The following is an 18,355-nucleotide window of genomic DNA, read 5'->3' as shown; positions in this document are numbered from 1 at the left end:
AATAGATCCTCTTCTGTTTATTCACATGCAATTATCTGGCAGGTAAGCTCTCATTGCAGGTGATTATGATAATCCACATTGCAAATCAAGTCCTGGCTTTCTTGGCCTAAATAACTGTCATAATGTCCAATATTGGGGCTGCCCCTGGACCTTTCAACTTATTTCACCGTTGAATAGCAGTAAAAAGGTGGCGGTTTTGTGATCATTGTATTAACTGGTGGACCTGTATTACAGGCAAGGTCTACAAAATGTGTTCAAGGTGTACTTCAGAGAATATGGAACATGAAGATGCCTACCACACTTATATTGACCAAAGAATTATCTAAACAAATGAAATGTTGATGCCGTTAATTGATGGGCTATATGAAATTCTATCTGGATACATGAATGTTCAAGATTCTAATCCTGGTGTTAGCAGTTTAAAGTTCACAATTATAATTTTTATTGAGAGTTCTTCAATGTGTCTGAACATAGCATCAATTGACTTACCTCACTGATCTGTACAGCATTGATCTTTGCCAGAATAACTTCAGGGGTATCAACAATGCTGGTGAATTTGAGGGCCTCAGGCCTTGTGCGATACAACCTTTCATTCAGGAGATTCTGGGCATTCTTTACTCTCATCGCTTCCACGGAACCCTCTGGCAACCATCCAATACCCTTCAGCCATTCCAGGTCTGATTTGTACACGTTCTACAAGAAGGAGAGGACCACAGAGTACAGAAGAGTCAATTTGCCTACTAGAGCACGGATGCCAGCAAACCACACACAACCTCTACTTAAACCAGCTGGGTGGCCAGTCCCACGAAACTCAAGGATCAACATTAGATGTTAATATTTGAGCGTTACATCTCTGGCACACATCTCTGGGAGAAGTTCAGAGTATCCTACAGGAACTGGAGCAGGGCTAACAACTAGCACTTGTGGAATGACAGACCGCAATGGCACATAATTTTGTTTTTATGCAAGGTTGAGCTTCTGTGCTCACTACTTGAAATCTGCCTTTTATGTGCCACTGGGGATAACTTCTGTAGGAATTTGGGAGAAAAAGTTTCTTAGAAGCACGTATAATGAAAAACAAAATACATATTTATATCTATGTACACCTCTCCTCTTTCTCTCTCTCTAAACATATTATTTAAATATATATATATATATATATATATACACACACACACACATTTTTCCTATGTGTGCCAGATAAACTTGAAATCCAACATTTTTTTATGCTTACATCTGTTTCTGACATTTAGATACCTGATCATGCAAATATAATGGATCAGGACAACTGGGATTGAAATTTTCTACTTAGTTACATAGAATAAGAGAGTGATTTTCATCTGATGAATAAGGTCTTATAAGAAGGAATCCTCTATAAGATAGAAAATATTCAGAAAAACTCTGCAGAAAAATACAGAATATGTTAGATTCTATTAAGATTACTGTTTAAATTACATCCTTAAGGAATATTCTGTGATTAAACACATAGATACACATCTCCCCAAGAGTCTGGAGACAGGATACGCACATCGCTCTGCAGTTCGTAGGCTTTCTTTGCCTGGATCACATCATTCTGGTCTGGCAGACACGTCCACTGGTGCAGATAATTGCGATAATCAACGTCGCTAACCAGGACCTGGCATTTCTTGGCCTGAACAATGGACATCATGTCCAACGGTGTATTGTAGATTCCTTTAGACTTCTCATAAGCTTTCTTGTATTCTCTGTCACTCTGGATCTTGGCAGCATGTATAGACCATACCAATTTGGGGTCATCTTGTAGGCTGCGGAAACCCACGTGGTGGCCCAATTGCTTACGGTAACCTTCTTTGTATTTGTACTAAAGTTGTAAAAAAATAAGATAAAAAGAACATATGGACATAATGTATGAAGAGGACTTTTCATTAAATGGTTTCGGAATATTTTTTTAGCCTCAATGTAAATTGGCTCAAATTGGTAGTTATTATATATTTTAGTTCTCTTTAAGGAAATTAGGGCTATTTTAGATAGTTTCACAGAGGACATGAACAAATCAGGAGGGAAATAGTATGGTGAACAAGAGTAATAAAAAAATAATAGCTAACATTTACTAACAATCACTATATGTCAGACACTATTATGAGTGCTTCAAATGTATTAGGTTGATTCATATGAAGTTGCTGAATTTTTTTGTTAAAAATAGTTGAATCGTGGCAATTATAACCTCATTTAATCCTCAGAACATCTCTATGATGTGGATATTAGTATTATCACATATTTCAAATGGGAAAAGTAAGGCACAGTGGGGATAATCATTGTCCCTAAGGTTGCCTGGCAAGTGGAAATTAGGTCAGTACCAAGGGTACTGAAGGTACTTCAGGTAGGAAAAAGTCATATGTGTGGTTTTGGAGACAGACAAGAAAGGAGCATGCTTCAGGAATGGAAGACAAGGCTGTCGGTTTGAATCAGCAGATGACAACAAAAGGCCTGTGGATAAGAGTTTCCACCTATTTCACACTTGTTCTCAGTGTCTTAGGACAAGAGTAAGATCATTTCTGTTTCTTTCTTATATTTGGATAACATAGGAAAGTTTGGAGAAAAGGAAGAGAGAGAGAGAGAGCTGGGAATAAGGCAGATACTATGGATTGGCTATGCCTTTTTAGAGATAAAAATGAGAAGTAAGAAGGAAGAGACAGCTGGATACTAGGACAAAAACTAGAGAAGAATTTGAAGAAAAGGAACAAAGGTAGCTTAAAGATTTGGAGCTGGGGGGCCTTGGTAGAATAATTATTTTGACTGCTGGTACGTTTTAAAACTACTGTTAAATGAACTTCAAAGGGTTTCTCAGAGGAGTATACATACGCCTCCAGCATAAAATCTTGTATATAAAATGTGATCTCGGTCTTAAGTCTTGTATAAAACTTTCATCTGTGATTTATATTTATGGAGAATGTCCTAAAGATCTGTGGGATAAAATCACATTGTATTGGTTCCTGAATTTTTCCCCAGAATTTGGTACAGATCTTCATGATTTTTTACTTCTACTTAGAAACAGCTTAGAAGGTATTTACACATATACTTCACCTATGTTTACCTCAGTGTTTTTCATCCCATGTTAATATTATAAAATAAAGTCTTTAGCACAAGGCAAATGCAATTGTTTGCATAGAATTAAAAAAAAATCAATCCAAATCAAAATTCTTGAAAAATATTCTATTTGTTGTATAGAGAAGAAAATCCACAAGGAAACAGAAGGAGCTGTACCTCACTGGCAATTTCTCTGGAGGCTTTGGCATGCTTGATTTCAATGGCATCTGCTCTCAAGTCATAGCCTTTCTGCTTGGCCTCATCCCAGTCTTTCTGGTAGAGTTTCTATTGAGGGAAAACACAGGTTTGCTTACAAGAATTGAAAATCAGTAGACATATTCAAAGGAGTCATGATATGAATCACAAAGCACAATGTAAATGAAGGCGGCATAAGAAAAAACAGTCGCTTCTGAGTCCTTCTTTTGGTTATTGCCTATTTACTTTGTGGAATGCAGGGTACTTGTGACTACAATTTTAAAGCTAAACATCTAAATCTACTAGTATTTGAATTATTTGCATTCACCACAATATAGTACAATGTGAAAATATCCCATTATACAGTAATGGGAACTAAGAATCAACTGTGAACCTAGAGAACCTTCATCAAGTTACCATATAAGACTTGATAAGATTTTTTCCCAATGTTGCCCTTTGACTTTTCAAAGGTCCCTGCTAAAGGGATGTGACATAGACATCATACCTATCCTACACTTTGCATATAATTAAAAGTTTGACTTTTCTTATGGCCTTGAAATGTCAAACAAGAAAGTTCTGGATCAACCAAGAACCTATCAAGACAACAGAGACTGTTATCTCTTATACTTACTTGTGTAAGAGGCACTTTACTAGGGATTTCATTCCTCTCAATTAATATACAATGAAACTGAGCTGTGGACGTTGGATATAGGACAATGATTTCAAGGTTGAAAGAAGGACACCAGTGAGATTCAGGTATCCCACCTCTTGCAGTGCAGGGGCCCAGATATGTATCGAAACTAATGTTTGAAAGAGAATTTCCATTCATACTGCATTGGGAATGGTAGCCAAAGAGGAAGTATCTAGCACCCAAAACTGTCAACCTTTCTAAGGCGGGTAATTTGTCCATTATAACACACCCCATAAGCTGACAGATACTGTCCCATAAAGACATTTACACTTCATATTTATGCCTCTTACATTGCTGATGTGCATGGCATTGATTTGGGCTTGCAGTATGACTGGCATGTCAGAAGGAATGCTTATGTTGCTTTTATCTTTATTCCAGGCTTCTTGATATAGTTTCTGTGGAGAGAAGGAAAATATTATTTTAATACAGCAATAGAGATGGATATCTGAACATTAAGCCTTAGCAACTATTTAACCTGGGAAAATGTTGTTATAGGTTTGCAGTGGTTAGTTTTTTGTGTCAGCTTGGCTAGGTCAGCGTACCCAGGTATTTGGTCAAACATTATTCTACATGTTTCTGTGAAGGTATTTTTTAGATCAGATTAACATTTATACCAGTAGACTTTGGGTAAAGCAGATTACCCTCTGTGATGTGGGGGCTTGTTCAGTCAGATGAAGGCCTTAAGAGAAAAAAGACTGACCACCCCTGAGCGAGAGTAATTCTGCCAGCAGACTACCTTGGGCTTGAACTGCAACTCCTGCCTGGGTCTTGAGGCTGCTGGCCTACCCTGTAAACTTTGGACTTGCCAGCCTCTACAATCATGTGAGTCAATTCCATGAAATAAATCTCTCTCTCATACCTCTTATTAGCTCTGTTTCTCTGGAGAACCCTGACTAATACAGTGTTCTACCATTTAACGTGTAGCATTATGCCACAGGTTTTGTAATAAGTATTTGCTTTCCTGAGTTGTAATGGAGTGACATTTTTCATTTTAGTGCTTCCAGGTCTGTGTGTGAGGTAGGGGAAAGGCACCTTGGCATTTGTCAGAGTTCTACTTAGCATGTGCCTTCACTAAACTAAACTAAGAGATTCTTAGAGTTGCTCCAAGCACTTTAAGTCTTTGAAGAGAAACAATCTACTTTCTCTGTTTCATCCACAGATGCTCCGTTTGGGTGGCATCTTCTGAGAAGAGAGTCCTGCTAAAGGAGAGCCTGGCGGTAGGATGGTTCTTACCTCACTCATTTGCAGAGAATTGGCTTTTGCCAGGACAACCTCTGGCGTGTCGACAATGGAAGTGAATTTCAAGGCTTCTGGGCGTGTCCTGTAGAGTCTTTCATTCAGCAGGTCTTGAGCACCCTTCACCCTGGTCATTTCTACTGAGCCTTCTGGCATCCAGCCAATGCCACGCAGCCAATCCAGGTCTGCTTTGTACACATTCTACAGAGACATTAGACAGAAATATTGTTCCAAGTGCTAGACATAGCATCCCTTAATTGGAAAGTAAGTTCACGGGGTTGAGGGGTTGATAAGCACAGGAGATGGTGGTTCCAAAAAAGTAGGACCCGAGATTTTACATGAATCAGGGGTTTCAATATCCATGACAGAGTAATTTGTAAAAGCATAATTTTTTATGCTAGCCATGAATAAGGATAAAATGGTAATAATGCTAAATTCCATGGTAATTATTTGCTATTTCAAAGAAATTATATAACTGGAAAACAATTTAAAGATATTGTGCCAAATCTCATTTCATTTTCATCCTGTAATAGGATGAAACTCTGTTAAGTGTTTTGGATATAGTACAAGAGTGGCAGTTATTTTTTAAATGTTCAGATAATTTATGCTTATTTGAAATATATTTTCATTGCCAGACAGTACAAAGGACATGAAAAAAGTAGTCTGGAATCTAGGCCAGGGAAGACATGATCTAAGCAGGGTTCTTCATCTATGTTCTTTGATTCCCATAACATAACTCCTAAATACGGGTTTTGTTTTAACAATGTGAATGGCTCCCCCTGAGGTTGTGCAGTGAGCAACCCATGGGTCTGTCCACAGAGGCACTGTCTGTACAATTAACAAATCTATGTCCTCCCATTCCTCCTTTCCCAAAGATCATGTTACGTACATCACTCTGTAGTTCATAGGCCTTCCTTGCTTGGATAATGTCGTTTTGATCAGGTAAGCACGTCCAGTGATGCAGGTAATTTCGATAATCAACGTTACTGACCAGAATCTGACATTTCTTGGCCAGCAAGATGCCTAACATGTCCACTGGGCTACTGAACTTGGTCTTCCACTTCTGGAAATCCTTCTTATACTCTCTTTCACTTTGAATCTTCCCTGCATGTATGGCACACATAATCTTGGGGTCATCTTCAATGCTCTGGGCTCCAATGTGGTGGCCTTTCTGTTTCTCATATGCTTCTTTGTATTTGTACTAAAACATAAGAAATATATGTTTAAAAGCCCAGTTTTAAAACCATATGCATGCTGACAATTAGAGAACATGAAAACCCACAAGCAAATGGATAAGAATTTCATATTTTGAATATTTTGACATCTCTGAACAATTTTAAACTGTTTTATGCTGTCATAAACGTAACAGTAGTGTAATCATATATCTTCACTGCTGAAAACTTTTTCTGCAACAACTCTAACTACAATTTCAAAATCCGTTTTTCTTCTCTGAGACAACAAAGGGAAAGGTCTTGGAAGGTAAGAAGCATGACTGGAGGGGTATATGAGGAAGCAGTTACAAACTGTGGACCACCAGCTGCACTGTGGTGGTTCAGCAAGGTGAGACCAAGGGGGTTAGACAGAGAGCACTTACGTCACTGGCAATGTCTCTCGAGGCCTTGGCACTCTTGATGGGAATAGCATCAGCTCTCAGATCATAGTCCTTCATCTTTGATTCATCCCATCCCTTGGTGTAAAGTTTCTAGGTGGAGGATAATACACAACAGAAAAAGAAAAGAGTTATAGAAAGTTAACAGGCCACTTCCAGTAAGGAAGGTGGTAAGATGGGAAAAGTATTTTAATTACTCCTAGACTAAAGGCTGACTTAACAATCAGGAAATCTCTTACTTGGCTTATATTGGCAGAATTGCTCTTGGCCAGCTTGATTTCTGGGGTGTCCGGCATCACGTGGATGGAGGTTTTGTCAGTATCCCAGGCTTCTGTATATAAATGCTATGGGGGAGGTGAGGTAAAACCCTTTGTTAAAGCCAATACATTGCAGTTATTATAAAATTTAACTCATTTAACTGTAAAATAGCCTTTGAAAACTTATGTGGAGGTGAGGGAAGCAAAAGGGTATGGGGAGAGTAAATCATGGCAATATTTAAACAGACATATGATCGTTTCATAGCCAATATAAAGCAACATCATGATCTCAATTATTGATTCTTTTCATCCAGTGACTCTCAAGCTTACTCACAGAACCTTCAAGGATGGAGCTTGGCTATAGAACTATGATATAGTAGAAATCCCTAGACTTCAGAATCAATCCCAAGGTCAAACCCAACTCCCCGATGTCCAAGCTGTGTGATCTTGAGAAAGGTACATAGCCTCACATGCCTCAGTTTTTGGAGGGGGATAATCATATCTTTCTCATTAAGTATTTTTTTAAACTTTATACTTACCTCTTTTTTTTTTTAAGTTGGGGTGAAATTGGTGTATTACTTCATTGAGTATTTTTTCGAGATTAACTGTAACATATGTAAAGTGCTTGAGTCATAGTAGGCACTCAACAAATTTTATGTTTCCTATTGTTATTATCACTGTGACTGCTGTTGAGGAGTGTGGTACAGAATAGAGTTTCTGGAGTTTTAATACCCCAGACGTTGGAGTTTGCTATGTGAGAGTCAATTTCATATTCTGCACTGAGCCCTCATTCTCACTACCCAGATATTTGGAAGACATTCAGGCAGGTGTGGGAGAATTCAGAAAAGTTCAATTCAATCTCAGCTGTGCATATTAAGGGCCTACCTGTTGGATAAAGAAATTAGCCGAGTATAAATAAACAGATTGCCAGCACTCTGGAGGGAAAAAGTGATCATCGATCTTGTACAATAAAAATGAAAGCAGCAATAACATCTCACTTTCCAAAGTGGGATTTCTACCACCTATGGTTTTGGAAGCAAGTAATTTGAGTTGTGCACTGGCACTGCTATGCACACTGTGTTTCCAAGACTTCTGAACAAAATGCAAAACGACTGTATATTTTTTTTACAGGATGGATAAAGAGATGCTGATGCCTTGAGTCTGCTGTGCCAAGCAGAATGTGTAGAGAAAAGTAGTGCATTTGTGGATGTCTCTGGGTCACTGCTCAGAAGAGTGTATGCCTTACTGCAGAGAAATTGTCCTAGGCTGTACTTCCTCACCCACCCAGAGAATGAGGGGACACAGGGTTGAGAGAAGCATGCAGGTCCAACTAGGATTCAAGCACATGCTCTGTTGAAGGCCTGCATGAGAATTAGGCCCATCACCTCTCCTTTCTCTGGAAATCCTCTAGGACATTTCTCACTTTATAAACCCAGTCTGTGGAAGGTATGACACCGGCAACTGGCAAAAGCTGGAGACTCACCTTGCTCATGGTCAGGGCATTATTCTTTGCCAGGACAATCTCTGGGGTGTCTGTAATGCATGTGAACTTGAGCTGGTCTGCAGGCTGGCGGTACTTCCTGTCACTCAGGATTTCTCCTGCTCTCTTCACATTCTCGACCTCCACAGAGCCAATGGGCACCCACCCAATGCCTCTCAGCCACTCAAGATCAGCCTTGTAAATAGCCTGAAAATGAAACAATGTCAAATATGTGCAGAAATTACCTCCACAGCCTGATGTCTAATCTTGATTTAGCATGGTGTATACAGATGGTGTATAATTCTGCATCTTGTGTAAATTTTGGGGAAGACACAGGACTGTCTTACTTTGGTGTAGAATGGCTAGTCCAGCACTTTGTCCCTGAAGGTAGTCAATGTTTGCTGTTTTAAAGACCTATGAAATCTCTAATAATATGTGATTTCATCAATGAAAAACCATTTTAAGGAAATTCCTGCCTGCCTCCTGATACAAAGTGTTTATTCTCTGATTTGATTGCCTATACCTCTTTGTATGGGAATAATTCTCTGTTAGAGTATAGTTTGTTCCTATCTCTTTGGGCAAGGGCCTTCACAGCCATCGTGCACCAAAAGAAAGGATGAACACTTCCACATGCTGAATCCAACGTGTTTTCTCGGGACAACAAAAAGGGATCTTTTTTCAGATGATTCTATACTCATGTTTCTAAGCCAAAGAGTATATATATTTTTACTCTTACTTATCCTCAGTCCCTCTTCTTGTGTTGTAGTTCAAGTGAAAAAAAAAACGATATTTTATCCTGCTTTCATGTTTCTTCTTTGAACTTAAATAAATTGGCTGAAGGAGAATTTTTCTCAAAAGTAAGAGTAACAATTCTTTTTGTTTTTATGGCTTTTTGGGAAACTCTTTTTTACAATGCCACCACTTTTATCATTCTTCCAAAAGTGACTACTTGTCAGAGCCTGATCAAAAAACAAGGAGCTACTATACCAGTAAGGTAGTATTTGAGTCCCAAGGACAATCTACTGGCTGACAACAAAAATACTTAACATATTTCTAGGGAGACACTGTTTTCAGCTTCTTAGAAAAATTGTCTTGATATATATAACTCATTCTTATATTTCCTTCCACAAGCTATAATAGATATTTTCTATAAGTTAAGTAGTCAGAAAAATGATAATGCAATAAATTCATTTGGAAAATCCGGTTGCATTAAATCAGGATTTCTTAACCTGGCATCAATGAACTTAGATAGAAAAAACATCTTTATTTTCATTAACCTCTAACTGAAACATAGCATTTCTTTTAGCTATAACTATAGGCAACAGATTATGGTAGTATTAACACCACATGGAATTTTATCAGCAATAGAAGTCATAAATATTTTCATATTTTATTACAGTTGTTGCAGACATCTTGCATATTTATGTTCATCACTTCTTTGAAATTAAGCTAGTTTTACACCCACTGCTAGATCTTTTTATTTAATGTGTTAATAAAAAGCATATATATTACCACACTGTTGGGGGGAATGTAAATTGGTGCAGCCACTGTGGAAAACAGTATGAAGGTTTCTCAAAAAACTAAAAATATATTGGGTTGTTTGTTTTTTTTAATATTGAGCTGCATGAGCTGTTTATATATTTTGGAGATTAATCCTTTGTCCATTGATTCGTTTGCAAATGCTTTCTCCCATTCTGAGGGTTGTCTTCTCATCTTGTTTATGGTTTCCCTTGCTGTGCAAAAGCTTTGAAGTTTCATTAGGTCCCATTTGTTTATTTTTGTTTTTATTTCCATTACTCTAGGAGGTGGATCAAAAAGGATCTTGCTATGATTTATGTCAAAGAGTGTTCTTCCTATGTTTCCCACTAAGAGTTTTATAGTGTCTGGTCTTACATTTAGGTCTCTAATCCATTTTGAGTTTATTTTTGTGTATGGTGTTAGGGAGTGTTCTAATTTCATTCTTTTACATGTAGCTGTCCAGTTTTCCCAGCACCACTTATTGAAGAGACTGTCTTTTCTCCATTGTATATCCTTGCCTCCTTTGTCACAGATTAGTTGACCATAGGTGTGTGGGTTTATCTCTGGGCTTTCTATCTTGTTCCATTGATCTATGTTTCTGTTTTTGTGCCAGTACCATATTGTGTTGATTACTGTAGCTTTGTAGTATAGTCTGAAGTCAGGGAGTCTCATTCCTCCAGCTCCATTTTTTTCCCGCAAGACTGCTTTGGCTATTTGGGTTCTTTTGTGTCTCCATACAAAAATGGGCAGACCTAAATAGACATTTCTCCAAAGAAGACATACAGATGGCCAAGAAGCACATGAAAATCTGCTCAACATCACTAATTATTAGAGAAATGCAAATCAAAAGTACAATGAGGTACCACCTCACACCAGTTAGAACGGGCGTCATCAGAAAATCTACAAACAACAAATGCTGGAGAGAGTGTGGAGAAAAGGGAACCCTCTTGCACTGTTGGTGGGAATGTAAATTGATACAGCCACTATGGAGAACAGTATGGAGGTTCCTTAAAAAACTAAAAATAGAACTACCATATGACCCAGGAATCCCATTACTGGGCATATACACTGAGAAAACCATAATTCAAAAAGACACATGCACCCCAATGTTCACTGCAGCACTATTTACAATAGCCAGGTCATGGAAGCAACCTAAATGCCCATCGACAAACGAATGGATAAAGAAGATATGGTACATATATACAATGGAATATTACTCAGCCATAAAAAGGAACGAAATTGGGTCATTTGTTGAGACGTGGATGGATCTAGAGACTGTCATACAGAGTGAAGTAAGTCAGAAAGAGAAAAACAAATATCGTATATTAACGCATATATGTGGAACCTAGAAAAATGGTACAGATGAACTGGTTTGCAGGGCAGAAATTGAGACACAGATTTAGAGAACAAACGTATGGACACCAATGGGAGAAAGTGGTGGGGGGTGGGGGGGTGATGAATTGGGCGATTGGGATTGACATGTACCCACTGATGTGTATAAAATGGATGACTAATAAGAACCTGTTGTATAAAAAAAAATAAAATTAAACAAACAAAAAACCTAAAAATAGGAGTACCATATGACTCAGTAATTCCACTTCTGGGTATACATCCGAAAAAACCAAAAACACAAATTTGAAAAGATACATGTACCCCAATATTCATATCAGTATTATTATAATTGCCAAGATATATAGAAGCAACCTAAGTGTCCATCGAGAGATGAATGGATAAAGAAGACGTTTATATATATACATAACAGAATACTACTCAGCCATAAAAAAGAATGAAATTTTGCCATTTGCAACAATAGGGATGGACTTGGAGGTATTATGCTAACTGAAATAAGACAGACAGGGAAAGACAAATACTGTATGATATTACTTACATGTGGAATCTAAAAAAACAATAAACTAGTGAATATAACAAAAAAGAAGGAGACTCCCAGATACAGAGAACTAGTGGTTACCAGTGGGGAGAGGGAAGGGGGGAGGGGAAAGATAGGAGGAGGGGATTAAGAGGTACAAACGATTATGTATAAAATTAGCTACAAGGGTATATTGTACAATGCAGGGAATAAAGCCAATATTTTATAATAACTATACATGGAGTATAACCTTTAAAAATTGTGAATCACTATATTGTGCACCTGTGACATAATATTGTACATCAACTACACTTCAATAAAAAAGTGTCACGTATTTAGTTTAATTTTTTTCTCCTGATAATCTAATTTTATTTATTTTTAATTTATTTTTAATTTTTTATTATTTTTTATTGAAGTATAGTTGATTTACAATATTGTGTTAGTTTCAGGTATACAGCAGTGATTCAGTTATATATAATTCAGTTATATATATATATATTCTTTTTCAGATTCTTTTCCATTATAGGTTATTACAAGATATGAATATAGTTCCCTGTGCTATACAGTAGGTCCTTGCTGTTTATCTATTTTATGTACAGTAGTGTGTATCTGTTAGTTCCAAACTCCTAATTTATCCCTCCCCTTGCTTAGTATAATATTTTGATAACCATATTTCGATGTAATCGGTTTCTTTTGAAACCAGTGTGTGTGTGTATGTAATTTTATGCATCTCATGACGCTGTCCTGAGAAGTTATCCATAGGTTTCACCAGACTGGCAAAAGATTCCACAGCACAAAAGTTAGAACCCCTTCTTGAGACCTTGCTAAAGAATATTAAACCCACTTACATCACTCTGAAGGTCATAGGCCTTCCGAGCCTGAATGATGTCATTCTGATCAGGCAGACAGGTCCATTCATGAAGGGGTTTCTTGTAGTCTACGTCGCTTACAAGGATCTGGGACTTCTTGGCCAGCACCACTCCCAGCATGTCCACTGGGCTACTGAACTTGGTCTTCCACTTCTCAAAGTCCTTCTTGTACTGCCGGTCACTCTGGATCTTGGCCATGTGGATGAACCACATCATCTTGGTGTCATCCTTAACATTTTGGACCCCAATGTGGTGGCCAAGCTGTTTGCGGTAGCCTTCCTTGTACTTGTACTGAAAAAAGAATAGAGATATAAGTCTCATGATAAGGACATCTTATTTATATCACATTTCATAGTTTCATAGACACATTATTTCTTTTGATTTTCCCCACCACTAGTGTTAGGGAGAAAGTTTAATATTATCAACTCCATTTTATAAAATAGAAACCTGAAGCCTCCAGGGGTTAAGTGATTTGTTCAAGGTCACATCATAAACAGGTAGCAGGGCTGAGACTAGAATGGAGAGCTTCTGACTCCTAATATTTTCCCCTTCCACTAAACTCTACTGCCTAGTTTACATTTGCTTAACAAGTAAAGATAAAACATCTTGTACAATTTAAAAGAGCATCTACTTAATTTAAAGACATGACTGTTTTTTCTAAAAATGTTTTGATATGATGAATATTTCCCTTGTAATCAGAATTTATAGTGAATTCCGTGGTCAAGGATACAGGCTACATTTAGAAAGTTTCACCAGGAAATACCTCCCTTATTTGCCTGTCAACGTCATTGAACTTTCAACCATGAGAGAGTAATACCTTGGGTTAACACTCTATCTACTTTTAAAATTCAAGAATAATACTTTATGGTCCATTTTACCATGAGATGGTCACAGTGTGGGCTTCTCTAGGTTAACAGCCAGAAAAAGTTTTTATAATGGAAGGAATGAAGCATATGTCTAAGGTCTGGGACACTTCCAGAAGAAGGAAAGTCTGGATTTGGGTCTTAAGGAGCCCTGGTACAGAATGAGGGTACTGGACACCCTCAGGAGATGTTTCTCATGACACAGGAAGGACTAGAGAGGAGAGGAAAGTGGGTGCTGAGTAAAAGCTTTGCTTACTTCTCAACTTGTTCTTGTGTCCAGTTATGGGCATCTTGGTAGGAGAACTTCACTAAAGGTCAACAAAGGATTAAACAAAACTCTAAAATGTATGCATAATTAACATCTTCCCTTAATGCCAGAGTAAACGGATAGAAGTAGTAGGAAAGAGTTCACATTTATGTTGGCTGATTTACATGTGCTACCAACGTCTTTAACAACAATGTTTTTTACAAACGTCTCGGTTATCAGCTGGTCAACTTCTGAGGCTCAAAAATATGAGCCCAGGGCTTCCCTGGTGGCGCAGTGGTTGAGAGTCCGCCTGCCGATGCAGGGGACACGGGTTCGTGCCCCGGTTCAGGAAGATCCCACGTGCCGCGGAGCGGCTGGGCCCGTGAGCCATGGCCGCTGAGCCTGCGTCCGGAGCCTGTGCTCCGCAACGGGAGAGGCCACAACAGTGAGAGGCCCACGTACCGCAAAAAAAAAAAATTAAAAAAAAATAAAAAAATAAAATATGAGCCCATTTTTAGTGTTCATAAGACACTTATTTTTAAAGAACATAACTCCATCTTTGACAGATTAGCAGGTATACTGGATATAGTATCTTTTGTTTTCTTTGTTTTCACTTGCCACTTTGTACATGGGGGAGTCGTTAAAGGAAATTGAGACTTGCAGGCTAGATTTCTGGCAAGAAAAGCTGTAAAAGCTGCCATTTGTTAACATCTTTGAGTAAGAAATGACTCTTCCAAAAACATCAACTTACATCACTAGCAATATTTCTTGATGCCTTGGCTGCTTGGATTGGAATGGCATCCACGCGCAAGTCATAGCCTTCCTTCTTTGACTCTTCCAAAGCAAGTTTATAAAGTTTCTGCAGAAAAAAGAATTGATCAATTGTTACTCCTTTCATAAAAAATGAAACTATTTATTACTAAGCTTTCTCTGTCCTCATTTAAACTACACAGAATTAAGTATTAGTATGAGTTTGTAGAAAACTTTCATAGGTGCTCAAGGATTTTAAGGCACATGGTTTAAACTTTGATGTTTTATTGATTAGTAGATCTAAAAAGTTTTTTGGGGAAATCAGCATCAGGTTGCTAAAATTTTGTTTTGCCAAGCAAACAAAACTGTAAAAAACAAAAACCCAGCTATTTATTGTCATGATCTTAATATAAAAGGAAGGCCATTTTTATGCCAAAGAAGGAGAAGGAATAAATACAGTATTTTTAAATTGAATATATTTGGATTTGTGAACAACTCAATGCGTTGTCCTTATTTTCTCCCATTCTACCATGGATTATCATCACAGACCTTGATTGATCTGTGTAGACTAGGGTTTCAGAATCCTCACTCTGATGAAAATGTTGGTCCTGAAGGAGATGGCTAGGAAAATGCTTGCAAATAACATTAAATGGTAACCAGAACACAATGAAGTGGCAAAAGAATACACAGTACGGTAACTCACTGTTTTAACCTAGTGACTACCTGCTAAATAGTTGTTGAATAAAATAATGACTTGATAAGCACACTGACCTGTAGGGGAAGGCTTTAAGAGTATATTCCCTATTGGGATACTTCCCCAAAATCATTTCGTTCTCTGGTATCATCTTCATAAAAGGCTAGTCTACTTTGTGGACCTACCACAGAGACCAAAATTGAATCAAGGGAAAACTATCTCTTGAATCAAGGGAGAACTATCCTTTTATTGACAGTGTTGTTCTGGAGAATGTACAATAAATTAGTCAAAAGGTTTCACTAAGGATATTATTACAATAGTTCATTTTTGCCTTTCTCTTCATGGTATGATCAGTAGTTTACTCACATTACTGTAGTTTATTCGGTTGAGTTTGGCTAGCATGATTTCTGGTGTATCAGGCATGACATGGATTGTTTTCTTGTCATTGTCCCAGGCTTCAGTATATAAGTGCTATGAAAAAAAATGAGAAAAATTATTTTGGAGTTCACAGACAGTTTTTCTTTTGATTATGTGCCAGTCACCTCTCTTCTGTACAAAGTAGAAATAAAATTACTAAAGTTGCATAAATTCCTACCTTTCATGTAGATAAATTACTATTTCCAAGAGTATTTAGCTCACTTTTTCATTGACTCAGAGTTTTTACTGTTTCTTATTGAAATTTTTTAACAGTTCTGAAAAGTATAATTGAGTTGCAGAATTTAATATCTATAATTGTGAAATAATTACAGCACATGGTATTTTTAACATCAGTTTACTATTCTGAAGTATTACTAAGTAACTATGGTGTTATAATGGGAAAATCATTTTAAAAGGTATTGTAAATCCTATAGGAATCTTTAAAATGTAGTAACATGTCAGAATTTTTACTTCATTCTATGGTAAATTCCCATACCCAATGGTGAGGAGTGAAGACTCACCTTACTCATGTTTATAGCGTTGTTCTTGGCCAGCACCTGCTCCAGGGAGTCAGTTATGCTGGTAAATTTCAGTGTGTCTGGACGCTGGCGGTAGATGTTATCACTCAGTATCTCTCCGGCCCTCTTGGCTTTAACTATTTCCACGGAGCCAATTGGAACCCAGCCAATGCCTTTCATCCATTCAAGGTCTGACTTATACAAATTCTTCAAATCAACCAACAAGAAACACTTTTATTAATTAATTGTTCAGATTCACAGTCACAAAATGGATCATACTAGAGAAACACAAAAGCACTGATGAGCAGGTAAAGCTGCCATCACAATCACTCATTCAGAAGCATTATTGAATCCTGAGTACATTTTTTTCCTAAGCATTTTTTGGCACAGAGGATTGTACTAGGAATGATGAAAGATCTTTTTTGAAAAGTAAAAACACAGTCCTGCCCTTGAGGGTATTACAAGACTTTTTACACAAGAGCAGAGTTTCTTTAGCTTTGGAAAATGTGTTCTAATAGCTCCCCAAAAGACTGCATACTTAGACCAATGCTGTGTAAGTGTTGCAGTCACAAAAACTTTTGCCTTTTTTTTTTTTAAAGGGAAAGGAGGTGAAATTCAACTCTAGTTGTGAGTTTCAACACATAGTAATGTTAAGTTTTACAAATCACGCTCTTGATTTGCATTTTTAATTGAGATATAATTGACATATACTAGTTTCAGGTGTACAATATCATGATTCAGTATGTGTGTATATTGCGAAATGATCACCATACCTACACTTTTTTTTTTATGATGGGAGATTTTAAAAAAACTCTTGCCTTTATTTTCATCTTCAAAATCACAAAATATGAAGTGTGTAATGCGGTGTTCTAGAGATAATAATATGAGATATATCCTAATTATTTTATTTTACTCTCAATAGGGCATGCTAACTGTATTATTATTATTGCACTAGTATTATTGTTGCTGTTGTTATTATTATTATTGTTAACACTAGTATGCAGAAGCAGCATTGGGGGTACTCACATCACTCTGGAGGTCATAAGCTTTCCGAGCATGGATGACATCATTCTGGTCGGGCAGGCAGGTCCACTCATGCAGAGGATGTTTATAGTCCACATCACTGACCAAGGTCTGACATTTCTTGGCCAAAACGATACCAAGCGTGTCCACTGGGCTGCTGAACCTGGTCTTATATTTTTCAAAATCTTTCTTGTACTCACGGTCACTCTGCATTTTGGCAATGTGGAGGGACCACATCATCTTGGGGTCATCATGTATCATCCGGGCACCAATATGGTGACCCAACTGCTTACGATAAGTTTCTTTGTATTTGTACTGAAAGAAAAGAACCCAGTAAATGAGGAGGAAGTGGCAAGGGCTGGTCCCAGTTGCTCTCTCTGTGGTGATGCTTTTCTATGAGATCCTCAAGACATCAGGGGAATTTCATCAAACATGATGCTGTGATGCTACACACTGGGGCATGCTTTCACCCAAAAAAGAAGATACGGTACTCATTTCCACACCTCTATAGAGAATAACTCCACATTGATTCCTTTATATTATGCTAGAAAATTAGGTGTTTTAATCACAAAAAAAGTGATTAAAAAGTGAACACTGGGCTTCCCTGGTGGCGCAGTGGTTGAGAGTCCGCCTGCTGATGCAGGGGACACGGGTTCATGCCCTGATCCGGGAGGATCCCACATGCCGCGGAGTGGCTGGGCCCGTGGGCCATGGCCGCTGGGCCTGCGCGTCCGGAGCCTGTGCTCCGCGGCGGGAGAGTCCGCGACAGTGAGAGGCCCGCGTACCGCAAAAAAAACCAAAACCAAAACCAAAAACGAAAACAAAAACTGAACACTGAATGAGCTCAATTACAGTGACAAGCAGTTTCTCAGAAGTTGGTCATGTGAGTGGACCCAAGTGAGAACATATTGGAGGGAATTGTTTACATGGCTCATTAATTTTCTTTTTTTTAAGGCATTCTGAGAAATAATTTGTCCTCTGCACAAATAAACTGGAAGTAGTTTTAAAATGGATAATTTTTGTTGATAATGAGCATAGCGTTTCAGTTTTGCAAG

The 18,355-nt window shown here is 37.8% G+C and overlaps 1 protein-coding gene across 1 annotated transcript in view; it reads right to left on the bottom strand.

Annotated features, from left to right (window-relative positions):
* The window catches only part of NEB (nebulin), a 240,272-nt gene that overhangs the window by 85,843 nt on the left and 136,074 nt on the right, over positions 1–18,355 (bottom strand). The window contains exons 75-88 of the mRNA XM_073807710.1: positions 17,304–17,615; positions 16,281–16,484; positions 15,709–15,813; positions 14,650–14,757; positions 12,768–13,079; positions 8,538–8,741; positions 7,037–7,141; positions 6,783–6,890; positions 6,078–6,389; positions 5,186–5,389; positions 4,243–4,347; positions 3,244–3,351; positions 1,529–1,840; positions 490–693 (exon numbers count right to left, since the gene is read on the bottom strand). Coding sequence (XP_073663811.1) covers positions 490–693; positions 1,529–1,840; positions 3,244–3,351; positions 4,243–4,347; positions 5,186–5,389; positions 6,078–6,389; positions 6,783–6,890; positions 7,037–7,141; positions 8,538–8,741; positions 12,768–13,079; positions 14,650–14,757; positions 15,709–15,813; positions 16,281–16,484; positions 17,304–17,615 — 2,703 coding nt within the window. The remainder of the gene's footprint in view (positions 1–489; positions 694–1,528; positions 1,841–3,243; positions 3,352–4,242; positions 4,348–5,185; positions 5,390–6,077; positions 6,390–6,782; positions 6,891–7,036; positions 7,142–8,537; positions 8,742–12,767; positions 13,080–14,649; positions 14,758–15,708; positions 15,814–16,280; positions 16,485–17,303; positions 17,616–18,355) is intronic.

The sequence above is a fragment of the Tursiops truncatus genome, chromosome 7 (genome assembly GCF_011762595.2).
Source record: "Tursiops truncatus isolate mTurTru1 chromosome 7, mTurTru1.mat.Y, whole genome shotgun sequence".
NCBI classification, from domain to species: domain Eukaryota; kingdom Metazoa; phylum Chordata; class Mammalia; order Artiodactyla; family Delphinidae; genus Tursiops; species Tursiops truncatus.
The sequence above is the reverse complement of the archived record's forward strand: the minus strand, read 5'-3'. Positions and strand labels throughout refer to the sequence as shown.